The sequence below is a fragment of the Lepidochelys kempii genome, chromosome 4 (assembly GCF_965140285.1).
Source record: "Lepidochelys kempii isolate rLepKem1 chromosome 4, rLepKem1.hap1, whole genome shotgun sequence".
In the NCBI taxonomy this organism is placed as follows: domain Eukaryota; kingdom Metazoa; phylum Chordata; order Testudines; family Cheloniidae; genus Lepidochelys; species Lepidochelys kempii.
The window spans coordinates 109,880,330-109,894,971 of NC_136383.1; the positions used below are offsets into that span (position 1 = coordinate 109,880,330).

The 14,642-nt window shown below is 41.2% G+C and overlaps 1 protein-coding gene across 1 annotated transcript in view; it reads right to left on the reverse strand.

Moving 5' to 3' along the window:
• Nucleotides 1-362: 362 nt before the first annotated feature.
• The window catches only part of LOC140910017 (uncharacterized), a 29,837-nt gene continuing 15,557 nt past the window's right edge, over nt 363-14,642 (reverse strand). The window contains exons 3-4 of the mRNA XM_073340119.2: nt 796-908; nt 363-716 (exon numbers count right to left, since the gene is read on the reverse strand). Coding sequence (XP_073196220.2) covers nt 363-716; nt 796-908 — 467 coding nt within the window. The remainder of the gene's footprint in view (nt 717-795; nt 909-14,642) is intronic.

The window sequence follows — 14,642 nt, forward strand, 5'->3', positions numbered from 1 at the left end:
TAAGGTGCCACAAGTACTCCTTTTCTTTTTGCGGATACAGACTAACACGGCTGCTACTCTGACACCTGACAAGAACTACATCTCCCACATTGAAAGATGTGGTCTTGGCCCATCTGCACTAGTTAGCATATTCTTTTCATAATGAGCTTCACTTCATTGTCATATTGGCATAGAGGTTCATCATCTGCTCTTATCTCAATTTGTGGCAATTTTGTTCTTAGCTGGCTGCCAACCACAACAGTTGTTGGCACCATGCCAGGTGAATAGTGGGGAGTGGTTTGAAAACTACAGAGGAAACTAAATATCTCCTGTTTTATGTCCAGACCATCAGCTGAAGCAAATTGTGCTGCCTTCTTCAGTATTCAGATAAAACTCTCAACTTCTCCATTATCATATGGCCAGTGCAGAGTAAGTTTACGAAGTTTGAAACCAAGATACTCTGCAAATTGAGAGCCTTGAAAGGGAGGACCATTGTCAGTATTCATAACAGCAGTTATGCCGCAGACTGACAAAATCAGATCTAGTTTGGGTATAACAGCATTGGCAGAAGTAGGGCTGATCATTTCAACTTCTGGATAATGAAAATAGTCAGGTATTACAACCAGTAAATGTTTTCCATTAGGGACATCCCCAAAATACACACTAACTTCCATGCATGAGGATGTTGGCAGAGGAGATTCATGTAGTGGAGGAGTGTGATTTTGCAGATCTGCTGCCTGGCAAAATGCAAATTTCAATTAGTCCATCAATTCCAGGGAACAAGACTTTTTCTCTGAGCAGGGAATTTGTTTTTACCAGTCCCTCATGACCTTTGTGAGCCAAATCAATCATGTGAACCCAGAACAAACATGGAATAACAAGTCTTGAATTTCGGAGCAGGGGGTCATCGTCCATGATGGGTAGTTCACCTATAACATGGGTAAACAATCATAGAACAACTTGTGTTTCAGGAGTCAGATGTTGTAGGCTACACAGAAGTTCTTTCCATTTACCACTGCAAATGGTTTTGATGGCCTTTTGGAGAAATGTGTCGGACTTTTCATCTGTTTGTATTTGTTGTAATGAGAGAGCTATAGAAATGATTTGTGAGAGGACTAAGTTTACATGTGCTTCTGCTTTCATGGTAGTGTTGTGACAGTTAGCTGTTTCTGGAATAGGGTGTCTGGAGAAGCAGTCAGAAGGGTTATCCTTTCCAGGCCAATACATAATTTGTAGTCAAAATCATGTAATTTGAGCATCCACTGCTCAATGAGAGCTAGTGGGCAAAAGAGGGATTGTTGAACATGGGTTCAAGAGGTTTGTGATCAGTCAGAATTGGGAAATGACATCCATAAATGTATAAATGAAAATGGGAACATCCCCATGCTACAGTAAGAGGTTCTGTCTGAAAGTATCATTGTTCAGTAGGTGAAAGAAACTTGCTGGGACAGGCAATGAAGTATCTTTGATCACACTGGTCAACCTGTGTGAGGATTGCTTCTGATCCAACAGGGCTGGCAGCTACTCAGAATGGATCATGGAATGAATTCTTCATAAACACTACAATTAACATGGCACATATTAAATGGATTCAAAGCTGGCTAACTGAGAGATTTCAAAATGTAATTGTAAATGGGGAGTCATCATTCAACAGATGTGTTTCTAGTGGGGTCTTGCAGAGTCCGGTTTTTAGCCCTATGCTACATAACATTTTTATTAAGGGCATTGAAGAAAATATAAAATCACCACTGATAAAGTTTGCAGATGACCCAAAACTTGGGGAAGTGATAAATAATGAAGAGGACAGGTCACTGATACAAAGCAATCTGAATTCCTTGGTAAACCGGGCATAAGCAAATCAGTATTTTAATATGGCTAAATGTAAACGTATGCATCTAGGAATAAAGAACATAGGACATACTTGCAGGATGGGGAACTCTGTCCTGGGAAGCAGTGACTTGAAAAAAGATTTCTGTATCGTGGTGAATAATTGGCTAAACACAAGCCCCCAGTGTGACTCTGGAGTCAAAATGGTTAATCCAATCCTTGGATGCATACACAGGAGAATCTCAAGTAGGAGCACAGATGTTATTTTGCCTCTGTATTTGGCACTGGTGTGACTGCTGGAATGTTGTGTCCAGGTCTGGTGTTTAGAGTTCAAGAAGGTTGTTGATAAATTGGAAAAGATTCAGAAAAGAGTCATGAGAAAGATCAAAGGGTTAGAATCATAGAACTGGAAGGGACCTCGAGAGGTCATCTAGTCCAGTCCCCTGCATTCATTGCAGGACTAAGTATTAGACCATTCCTGACAGGTGTTTGTCTAACCTGCTCTTAAAAATCTCCAGTGATGGAGATTCCGCAACCTCCCTAAGCAATTTATTCCAGTACTTAACCACCCTGACAGTTAGGAAGTTTTTTCTAATGTCCAACCTAAACTGCCCTAGCTGCAATTTAAGCCCCTTGCTTCTTGTCCTATCCTCAGAGGTTAAGAAAAACAATTTTTCTTCCTCCTCCTTGTAATAACCTTTTACATGCTTGAAAACTTATGTCCCGTCTCAGTCTTCTCTTTTCCAGACTAAACAAACCCAATTTTTTCAATCTTCCCTCATAGGTCAGGTTTTCTAGACCTTTAATAATTTTTGTTGCTCTCCTTTGGACTCTCTCCAATTTGTCCACATCCTTCCTGAAATGTGGTGCCCAGAACTTGACACAATACTCCAGTTGAGGCCTAATCAGCACAGAGTAGAGCAGAGGAATTACTTCTTGTGTCTTGCTTACAACACTCCTGCTAATACATCCCAGAAAGATGTTTACTTTTTTGCAACAGCATTACACTGTTGATTCATATTTCGTTTGTGGTCCACTATGACCCCCTCATCCCTTTCTGCAGTACTCCTTCCTAGGCAGTCATTTCCCATTTTGTATGTGTGCAACTGATTGTTCCTTCCTAAATGGAGTACTTTACATTTGTCCTTATTGAATTTCATCCTATTTACTTCACACCATTTCTCCAGTTTGTCCAGATCATTTTGAATTTTAATCCTATCCTCCAAAGCACTTGCAACCCCTCCCAGCTTGCTATCGTCCGCAAACTTTATAAGTGTACTCTCTATGCCGTTATCTAAATTGTTGGTGAAGATATTGAACAGAACCAGACCCAGAACTGATCCCTGCAGGACCCCACTCATCATGCCCTTCCAGTATGACTGTGAACCACTGATAACTACTCTCTGGGAACTGTTTTCCAACCTTACACCTACCTTATAGTAGCTCCATCTAGGTTGCATTTCCCTAGTGTGTTTATGAGAAGGTCATGCAAGACAGTATCAAAAGCTTTACTAAAGTCAAGATATACCACGTCTACCACTTTCCCACATCCATGAGGTTTGTTACGTTGTCAAAGAAAGCTATCAGGTTGGTTTGATGCAATTTGTTTTTGACAAATCCATGCTGACTGTTACCTATCACCTTATCTTCTAGATGTTTGCAACTTGATTGTTTAATTATTTGCTCGATTATCTTTCCAGGTACAGAAGTTAAGCTGACTGGTCTGTAATTCCCTGGGTTGTCCTTATTTCCCTATTTATAGATTGGCACTATATTTTCCCTTTTCCAGTCTTCTGGAATCTCTCCCATCTTCCATGACTTTTCAAAGATAATCACTGATGGCTCAGATGTCTCCTCAGTCAGCTCCTTGATTATTCTAGGATGCATTTCATCAGGCCTTGGTGACATGAAGACATCTAATTTGTCCAAGTAATTGTAACTTGTTCTTTCCCTATTTTAGCCTCTTCAGATCCAACCTCATTTTATCTGGCATTTGCTATATTAGATGTCCAATCACCACCAACCTTCTTGGTGAAAACCAAAACCAAGAAGTCATTAAGCACCTCTACCATTTCCACATTTGCTGTTAATATTTTTCCCCCTCATTGAGTAATGGGCCTACCGTCCTTGGTCTTCCTCTTGCTTTGAATGTATTTGTAGAATGTTTTCTTGTTACCCTTTATGTCTCTAGCTAGTTTGATCTCGTTTTGTGCCTTGGCCTTTCTAATTTTGTCCCTACATACTTGTGTTATTTGTTTATATTCATTCTTTGTAATTTGACCTAGTTTCCACTTTTTTTAGGGCTTTTTTATTTTGAGATCATTGAAGATCTCCTGGTTAAGCCAGGCTGGTCTCTTCCCACACTTCCTTTCTTTCCTATGCAGTGGGACAGCTTGCTCTTATGCCCTTAATAATGTCTCTTTGAAAAACTGTCAACTGTCTTCTACTGCTTTTTCCCCTTAAACTTGCTTTTCATTGGATCTTACTTACCAACTCCCTGAGTTTGCTAAAGTCTGCCTTCTTGAAATCCATTGTCTTAATTTTGCTGTTCTTTCTCCTACCATTCCTTAAAATCATGAACTCTATCATTTCATGATCACTTTCACCCAGGCTGCCTTCCACTTTCAAATTCTCAACCAGTTCCTCCCTATTTGTCAAAATCAAATCTAGAACAGCCCCTTCCTTCGTAGCTATCTCCACCTTCTGAAATAAAAAATTGTCTCCAATACATTCCAAGAACTTATTGGATAATCTGTGCCTTGCTGTGTTATTTTCCCAACAGATAAGTGGGTTGTTGAAGTCCCCCATCACAACTAAGTCCCTGTGCTATGGATGATTTTATTAGTTGTTTAAAAAAAAGCCTCGTTCACCACTTCTTCCTGGTTAGGTGGTCTGTAGTAGACCCCTACCATAACCTCACCCGTGGTTTTTTACCCCTTTTATCCTTACCCAGAGATTTTCAACAAGTCTGTCTCCTATTTTCAACTCAACCTCAGTCCAAGTTGTCAAGGTTCCTCCCCCACTCTGAACTCTAGGGTACAGATGTGGGGACCTGCATGAAAACCTCCTAAGCTTACTTTCACCAGCTTAGGTTAAAACTTCCTCAAGGTACAAATTAATTTTCCTTTGTCCCTGGATCTCCACTGCCACCACCAAACTCTAACTGGGTTTACTGGGAAACGTAGTTTGGACACGTCTTTCTCCCCCAAAATCCTCCCAACCCTTGCACCCCACTTCCTGGGAAAGGTTTGGTAAAAATTCTCACCAATTTGCATTGGTGACCACAGACCCAAACCCTTGGATCTGAGAACAATGAAAAAGCATTCAGTTTTCTTACAAGAAGACTTTTAATAGAAGTAAAGAAATCACCTCTGTAAAATCAGGATGGTAGGTACCTTACAGGGTAATTAGATTCAAAACATAGAGAATCCCTCTAGGCAAAACCTTAAGTTACAAAAAAGACACACAGACAGGAATAGTCATTCTATTCAGCACAGTTCCTTTCTCAACCATTTAAAGAAATCATAATCTAACACATACCTAGCTAGATTACTTACTAAAAATTCTAAGACTCCATTCCTGGTCTATCCCCGGCAAAAGCAGCATACGGACAGACACAGACCCTTTGTTTCTCTCACTCCTCCCAGCTTTTGAAAGTATCTTGTCTCCTCATTGGTCATTTTGGTCAGGTGCCAGCGAGGTTACCTTTAGCTTCTTAACCCTTTACAGGTGAGAGGATTTTTCTTCTGGCCAGGAGGGATTTTAAAGGGGTTTACCCTTCCCTTTATTTTTATGACACAAGTGTATAAATTTTTAATATATAAGGCAACACCTCCTCTCTATTTCCTTGCCTTTCCTTTCTGAGCAAGGTATACCAATATTCTAGTCATGCGTATTATCCCACCAGGTCTCTGTGATGCCAACTATGTCATAGTTGTTTTTATTTACTAGCATTTTGAGTTCTTCCTGCTTATTCCACATACTTCTCGCATTAGTATACAGACATGTAGATATTGATTTGATTTTCCTCTGCCCCAGTTCTGTCTTGTCTCTAATTTAATCCTGCTATGACAGCCCTTGCTCCCCCAAAATTCCAAACCTTCTCCCAGGTCTCCATGTTCTTGACTTACCTGTGGGCTTTGGGCACCTGCCCCCTTCAAACCTAGTTTAAAGCCCTCCTCACTAGGTATCCAGTCTGTATCTAAATATATACTTTTTTTGCCTCTGTCTTCACGAACAAGGTCAGCTCCCAGACTACTGCGCTGGGCAGCACAGCACTGGGAGGAGGTGACCAGCCCTCTGTGGAGAAAGAAGTGGTTCGGGACTATTTAGAAAAGCTGGACGAGCACAAGTCCATGGGGCCGGATGCGCTGCATCCGAGAGTGCTAAAGGTATTGGCAGATGTGATTGCAGAGCCATTGGCCATTATCTTTGAAAACTCATGGTGATCGGGGGAGGTTCCAGACGACTGGAAAAAGGCTAATGTACTGCCCATCTTTAAAAAAAGGGAAGAAGGAGAATCCAGGGAACTACAGGCCAGTCAGCCTTACCTCAGTCCCTGGAAAAATCATGGAGCAGTTCCTCAAGGAATCAATTCTGAAGCACTTAGAGGAGAGGAAAGTGATCAGGAACAGTCAGCATGGATTCACCAAGGGCAAGTCATGCCTGACTAATCTAATTGCCTTCTATGATGAGATAACTGGCTCTGTGGATGAGGGGCAAGCAGTGGACGTATTGTTCCTGGACTTTAGCAAAGATTTTGACACAGTCTCCCACAGTATTCTTGCCAGTAAGTTAAAGAAGTATGGGCTGGATGAATGCACTATAAGGTGGGTAGAAAGCTGGCTAGATTGTCGGGCTCAACGGTTAGTGATGAATGGCTCCATATCTAGTTGGCAGCCAGTATCAAGTGGAGTGCCCCAAGGGTTGGTCCTTGGGCCGGTTTTGTTCAATATTTTCATTAATGATCTGGAGGATGGTGTGGATTGCACCCTCAGCAAGTTTGCAGGTCACACTAAACTGGGAGGAGAGGTAGATATGCTGGAGGGTAGAGATAGGATACAGAGGGACCTAGACAAATTGGAGGATTGGGCCAAAAAAAGTCTGATGAGGTTCAGTAAGGACAAGTGCAGAGTCCTGCACTTAGGACGGAAGAATCCCATGCACCGCTACAAACTAGGGACTAAATGGCTAGGCAGCAGTTCTGCGGAAAAGGACCTAGGGGTTACAGTGGACAAGAAGCTGGATATGAGTCAACAGTGTGCCGTTGTTGCCAAGAAGGCCAATGGCATTTTGGGATGTATAAGTAGGGGTATTGCCAGTAGATGGAGGGATGTGATCGTTCCCCTCTATTCGACATCGGTAAGGCCTCATCTGGAGTACTGTGTCCAGTTTTGGGCCCCACACTACAAGAAGGATGTGGAAAAATTGGAAAGCTTCCAGAGGAGGGCAACAAAAATGATTAGGGGACTGGAACACATGACTTATGAGGAGACGATGAGGGAACTGGGATTGTTTAGTCTGCGGAAGAGAAGAATGAGGGAGGATTTGATAGCTGCTTTCAAACTACCTGAAAGGGGGTTCCAAAGAGGATGGATCTAGACTGTTCTCAGTGGTAGCAGATGACAGAACAAGGAGGAATGGTCTCAAGTAGCAGTAGGGGAGGTTTAGGTTGTATATTAGGAAAAACCTTTTCACTAGGAGGGTGGTGAAACACTGGAATGCGTTGCCTAGGGAGGTGGTGGAATCTCCTTCCTTAGAAGTTTTTAAGGTCAGGCTTGACAAAGCCCTGGCTGGGGTGATTTAGTTGGGGATTGGTCCTGATTTGAGCAGGGGATTGGACTAGATGACCTCCTGAGGTCCCTTCCAACCCTGATATTCTATGATTCTATGCTCTTCCCCTTCCTTAATAGGTGGACTCAAGGAGATCAATCTTATATACGTGCTTATATACGAATGCACAAAGCCTTGGAAACAAGCAGGGAGAACTGGAGGTCCTGATGATGTCAAGGAATTATGATGTGATTGGAATAACAGAGACTTGGTGGGATAACTCACATGACTGGAGTACTGTCATGGATGGTTATAAACTGTTCAGGAAGGACAGGCAGGGCAGAAAAGGTGGGGGAGTAGCACTGTATGTAAGGGAGTAGTATGACTGCTCAGAGCTCCTGTACGAAACTGCAGAAAAACCTGAGTGTCTCTGGATTAAGTTTAGAAATGTGAGCAACAAGAGTGATGTAGTGGTGGGAGTCTGCTATAGACCACCGGACCAGGGGGATGAGGTGGATGAGGCTTTCTTCCAGCAGCTCGTGGAAGCTACTAGATTGCACGCCCTGGTTCTCATGGGTGACTTTACTTTTCCTGATATCTCCTGGGAGAGCAATACAGTGGTGCATAGACAATCCAGGAAGTTTTTGGAAATCATACGGGACAATTTCCTGGTGCAAGTGCTAGAGGAGCCAACTGGGGGGGAGCTTTTCTTGACCTGCTGCTCCCGAACCGGGAAGAATTAGTAGGGGAAGCAAAAGTGGATGGGAATCTGGGAGGCAGTGACCATGAGTTGGTTGAGTTCAGGATCCTGACGCAGGGAAGAAAGGTAAGCAGCAGGATACGGACCCTGGACTTCAGGAAAGCAGACTTCAACTCCCTCAGGGAATGGATGGGTAGGATCCCCTGGGGGACTAACATGAAGGGGAAAGGAGTCCAAGAGAGCTGGCTGTATTTCAAGGAATCCCTGTTGAGGTTACAGGGACAAACCATCCCGATGTGTCGAAAGAATAGTAAATATGGCAGGCGACCAGCTTGGCTTAACGGTGAAATCCTAGCGGATCTTAAACATAAAAAAGAAGCTTACAAGAAGTGGAAGGTTGGACATATGACCAGGGAAGAGTATAAAAATATTCCTCAGGCATGTAGGAGTGAAATCAGGAGGGCCAAATCGCACCTGGAGCTGCAGCTAGCGAGAGATGTTAAGAGTAACAAGAAAGGTTTCTTCAGGTATGTTGGCAACAAGAAGAAAGCCAAGGAAAGTGTGGGCCCCTTACTGAATGAGGGAGGCAACCTAGTGACAGAGAATGTGGAAAAAGCTAATGTACTCAATGCTTTTTTTGCCTCGTTCTTCACTAACAAGGTCAGCTCCCAGACTGCTGTGCTGGGCATCACAACATGGGGAATAGATGGCCAGCCCTCTGTGGAGAAAGAGGTGGTTAGGGACTATTTAGAAAAGCTGGACGTGCACAAGTCCATGGGGCCGGATGAGTTGCATCCGAGAGTGCTAAAGGAACTGGCGGCTGTGATTGCAGAGCCATTGGCCATTATCTTTGAAAACTCGTGGAGAACAGGGGAAGTCCCGGATGACTGGAAAAAGGCTAATGTAGTGCCAATCTTTAAAAAAGGGAAGAAGGAAGATCCTGGGAACTACAGGCCAGTCAGCCTCACTTCAGTCCCCGGAGCAGGTCCTCAAAGAATCAATCCTGAAGCACTTACATGAGAGGAAAGTGATCAGGAACGGTCAGCATGGATTCACCAAGGGAAGGTCATGCCTGACTAATCTAATCACCTTCTATGATGAGATTACTGGTTCTGTGGATGAAGGGAAAGCAGTGGATGTATTGTTTCTTGACTTTAGCAAAGCTTTTGACACTGTCTCCCACAGTATTCTTGTCAGCAAGTTAAAGAAGTACAGGCTGGATGAATGCACTATAAGGTGGGTAGAAAGTTGTCTAGATTGTCGGGATCAACGGGTAGTGATCAATGGCTCCATGTCTAGCTGGCAGCCGGTGTCAAGTGGAGTGCCCCAGGGGTCGGTCCTGGGGCCGGTTTTGTTCAATATCTTCATAAATGATCTGGAGAATGGTGTGGATTGCACTCTCAGCAAATTTGCGGATGATACTAAACTGGGAGGAGTGGTAGATACGCTGGAGGGCAGGGATAGGATACAGAGGGACCTGGACAAATTGGAGGATTGGGCCAAAAGAAATCTGATGAGGTTCAATAAGGATAAGTGCAGGGTCCTGCACTTAGGACGGAAGAACCCAATGCACAGCTACAGACTAGGGATCGAATGGCTAGGCAGCAGTTCTGCGGAAAAGGACCTAGGGGTGACAGTGGACAAGAAGCTGGATATGAGTCAGCAGTGTGCCCTTGTTGCCAAGTAGGCCAATGGCATTTTGGGATGTATAAGTAGCATACGAGCATAGCGAGCAGATCGAGGGATGTGATCGTCCCCCTCTATTCGACATTGGTGAGGCCTCATCTGGAGTACTGTGTCCAGTTTTGGGCCCCATACTACAAGAAGGATGTGGATAAATTGGAAAGAGTCCAGCAAAGGGCAACAAAAATGATTAGGGGTCTGGAACACATGAGTTATGAGGAGAGGCTGAGGGAACTGGGATTGTTTAGTCTGTAGAAGAGAAGAATGAGGGGAGATTTGATAGCTGCTTTCAACTACCTGAGAGGTGGTTCCAGAGAGGATGGTTCTAGACTATTCCCAGTGGTAGAAGAGGACAGTACAAGGAGTAATGGTCTCAAGTTGCAGTGGGGGAGGTTTAGGTTGGATATTAGGAAAAAAACTTTTTCACTAGGAGGGTGGTGAAACACTGGAATGCGTTGCCTAGGGAGGTGGTGGAATCTCCTTCCTTAGAAGTTTTTAAGGTCAGGCTTGAGAAAGCCCTGGCTGTGATGATTTAATTGAGGATTGGTCCTGCTTTTGAGCAGGGGGTTGGACTAGATGACCTCCTGAGGTTCCTTCCAACCCTGATATTCTATGATTCTATGAATCTTCTTAGCTAAAAGAAAAGTTAAGGGGAGGAATTGATTACAGTCTAAAAGTACCTATATGGGGAACAAATACTTAATAATGGGCTCTTCAATCTAGCAGAGAAAGGTATAACATGATCCAATGCCAGACATTGAAACTAGACCAATACAGAATGGAAATAAGGCACAAATTTTTAACAGTGAGAGTAATTAACCATTGGAACAATTTACATTGGAACAATTTACTGGGTTTGTGGTAGATTCTCCATCACCAACAATTTTTCAATCAAGATTGGATGTTTTTTCTAAATGATGTGGTCTGGGCATTATTTTTGGGAAGTTCTGTGCCCTGTGTTATATAGGAAGTCAGACTAGATGATCACAATGGTCTCTTCTGGCCTTGGAATCTATGAATTTATCTACTAGCTCCTAATGGCGCACCGCTGCATCTCATCACCAAAAGAAACAGGAAAATCATTACACCCATAATGGTAATTGGGCAGGACAGAAGAGAAAATGAAAATGAAAACAGAGTAATTTTTTTCCATACTTTCCCCCCCCTCCATTTCTGCTAACAGACCTGAAAGATTTTTTGTTTACAAGAGTGGCAGTTATACACAAGTTCTCTCTGATCCGTGTCATTTTGGAACTTCTGAGCACAACAAAACAGGAACTTTCATATCTTTCATTACACTTAGACATTTTAGGAGAGAAGGACAAAAGGATGATCCCTGTAACATGTTTTTCCGTCATCTGTTGTCCAATTCCTGATAGGCTGAATGGTGACCAAAATACAAAAAAAAAAAAAAAAGATGTTCCTGTGTGTTAAAATCCTCTTGTGTTTGTGTTTACCTGTAGCCATTTATTTCTCAATAACATTTGTGAAAAAAATAATCTTCAAACCACTCTTAGCTCATGTGTCCACAGACCCTTCGCCTTACTCTGAACCGCTCTTTTCACTTCTGAAGACACAAAAAAACAGTGACAAGAGATAGCATTCACAGTGTATATACAAGGTACTCAACATCTATCCGCATGAAAGTAACAACAGTCAACTCTTAGAATATGAGGTTCTTAGCCTTTTTGGTGCAGGGACAGTGTTTGTGTTATGTGTTTGTACAGTACCTGATCAGGGTTCTGAAGGGCTACTGCAAAATAATAAATAATTCAACGAAATGATAGACTCTTTGTTATCATTCAGAAGTGCCTTTCAAAGGTACCATTGGTGGATGGATTTAGTCACATATATCAGATATCTACAGAGAAGGCCATTGTATAGTAATGGATATTGAAAAAGTGGCAAAGTTACCAAAGAAGGTAGAAAAATATGATAAATGATCCATTACAAAAGAGGTGATTACAAAAGAGCTTGCCTGAGATGAATAAAATTCTAAGAATAAAGTGCTTCAGGCTGATTTTCCTCTCACAGTGGTGTAAATTAAGAGCCAGTTACTCTTCTGTAACTCCACTGACTTCAAAACTATTTCAGTGGATTTACAGAGGTTTAATGCTTGTATTAATGAAAAGAATCAGACACTCATGTATCTGTCTATACAGATGGGTATTGTAACAGATTCAAAAACAAGTGCAATCTCTTTCTACTGACACCTGGACCCTCGGATCAAAAAGAAGTAATCCTACCACTTTAACCGAAGGAGATTTTAATTTAGCTGGCAGTATTAACAACTCTGATATTTTCTTTCAGCCTTCCTGCCACTAACAGACCCCTAAGACATAAAGAAAAAAATAAGTTTAGTGATCTAGATTTTTCTCTTTATTAACTTTTAAGACTCTTTCCATAAAAATACCATGTTCTCACAAGGAGATATGCATTGTAAACATTAATCAATGTATCCCTGTGAGGTGGCTCCGTGACTTCATTTTACAGATAAAAAAAAATGAAGACAGAGAGGCTAAATGGTTTGCTCAAGGCCAGAAAGTGTCAGTGTTAGAGAAAGGAGTAGAACACAGGAGCTTCTGATGCCCTGTCCTATGTTCAGTTTATAAGGCCACATTTTTCTTTTCAAATGGCATTTTTAGAGGGCAAAAGGATAAAATGGGAGATGAGGTTAGCTGCCCTTTTGTGAAAAGTTGTCCAAGTCTTGGAAGCATCATAACTTTCCTTCCAGACTCATCACAAAATGAATGGAGCTCATGCTTACATAAACAGCTATGTTTAATTACAGTTTTCTAGAGTACCAAAACAAATACATAACCTCCATACTCTTAAAAATACAGGATGGATTCTATTAAAAACTTTAACACCCCAGGTAACTCCAATACTACAGTAGTTTCTTATACATATAAGGAGATGGCAGGGTACCTTGGTATTCAGGTGTTTTTTGTTTGTTTTTGTTTTTTATGATAACCACATGTGCATGTGCATTTCCATTTATAATAGAATATATACTATTTATGCAATATTGCACTAAAATCTCATTTGTTTTTAAATTGTTCATTTGCATAGATACCAGATTCCGCTTAATATACCTGCCTTTTCACTAGCACAATTACAGAACATATGATGAATTATCTGCTGACAAGATTTGTTACAGCATTTTTTCTATGTACAATGTAGCTATCATTCATTTTGCACCACCAGATTTCATCAGCTAAGTAATAAATAAAGGACACTGGAATGTTGCCTTAAGAAGAAAACTAAAAATAAATCTGTACTACAGAGATGATAATAAATGTGTTGTTGCCCATTCTTTTTCTAATTAGAAATAATGATCCAATTCTTCAGCTGTGTAATTAGGCAGACTTTCACTGAAATCAATGTCACCAGTTTGATTTACACCAATTGAGGATCTGGCCTGAACAGGTCCAAAATGGAACATTTGGATACAACTCCACTCAAATGTTGACAGTGTTTAGAAATGGATCCCAACTTCCCTGCTGAAGCCTATCTATGTAAAATGAATCTGATCCAAGACTCTTCAAACATTTGGGAATTTGGGGATCATAGCTGAACAATATGGTCCAGACCTGTCTCTAAATTTTAATGCTAGCGTTGCCAGACTGGGGCTATATATGTGCAAAACTAGACCAAAACCAATTAGTTTTCAAGAAACGTGATATAAATTGGGTATTTTTATATCTATCAACACATGCTTTAGGGCTCAATCCTGCAAAGAAATTTTATGCACATACACAATTCCACTGACCTGAAGTTATGGGATTGCATAAGTGTTTGCAGGTTTGGGATTCTTCAGGGGAAATACAGAATTAAATGACACGAGTATGATTGATTGTAGTGGGTAATGTGGACCTGATTCGTATTCACACTATCCCAGTTGCCTTGGACTAACTTACTCCCACATTAAGGCCACTTTACACTATATTAAGCTCAGGGTCGTATAAAGTGGATATAATGTAAATAAGAATCAGGCTGTGCATGCTTTGGCTGTGCGTGAAGCACAGTTCCAATGATCTGTTTATTTCAATGGATAATGTAATGACAGAGGGTAAATAACATCAAAAGATCTGATTTGGCCCCCAGAAAAAAGCAATTTTGATTTAAGAATGAACTTTTGTCTCGATCCATCGCCGGTTCCATTGTTTCCATTGTAGAAGACTCACAGCAGTCTCCACATCACCTGTACTATAATATTTCAGACTTATTTTAAAAGTTCTTGCTTTTGTTGATCTACAGTAAATCAGATCCTTGCTGTTACTTTAATGTAGTTATAATGGTTAATTCCCTTTGAGGGATTTTAGTTGGGAGAAGTCTTTATAATAGAATTTAGGCAATTTAGAACCACACATTAAATACATGATAGACCCTAATGATCTATCATATCATGTCAATCCACAGTATGGACCCATTAAAGTGTTAAGACATAAAAGCATTAGGATCAAGTTATTTCTTTTGTGCAGTAGTTGAATTGCAAATGTTAAAAAATCATCCTTTAAAGGAAAAATATTAACAAAACAGTCTGCAAGTTTCCATTTTAGAGAACATGCTTTTTGTGCTGTAGGGAATGGAAAAAGAAGGGAAAATAATGTCTTTTTTTTCCATTTATTTAACCTAAAATAGCATTTCCAATGATAAAAAATTGCATTAAAAATCCAAG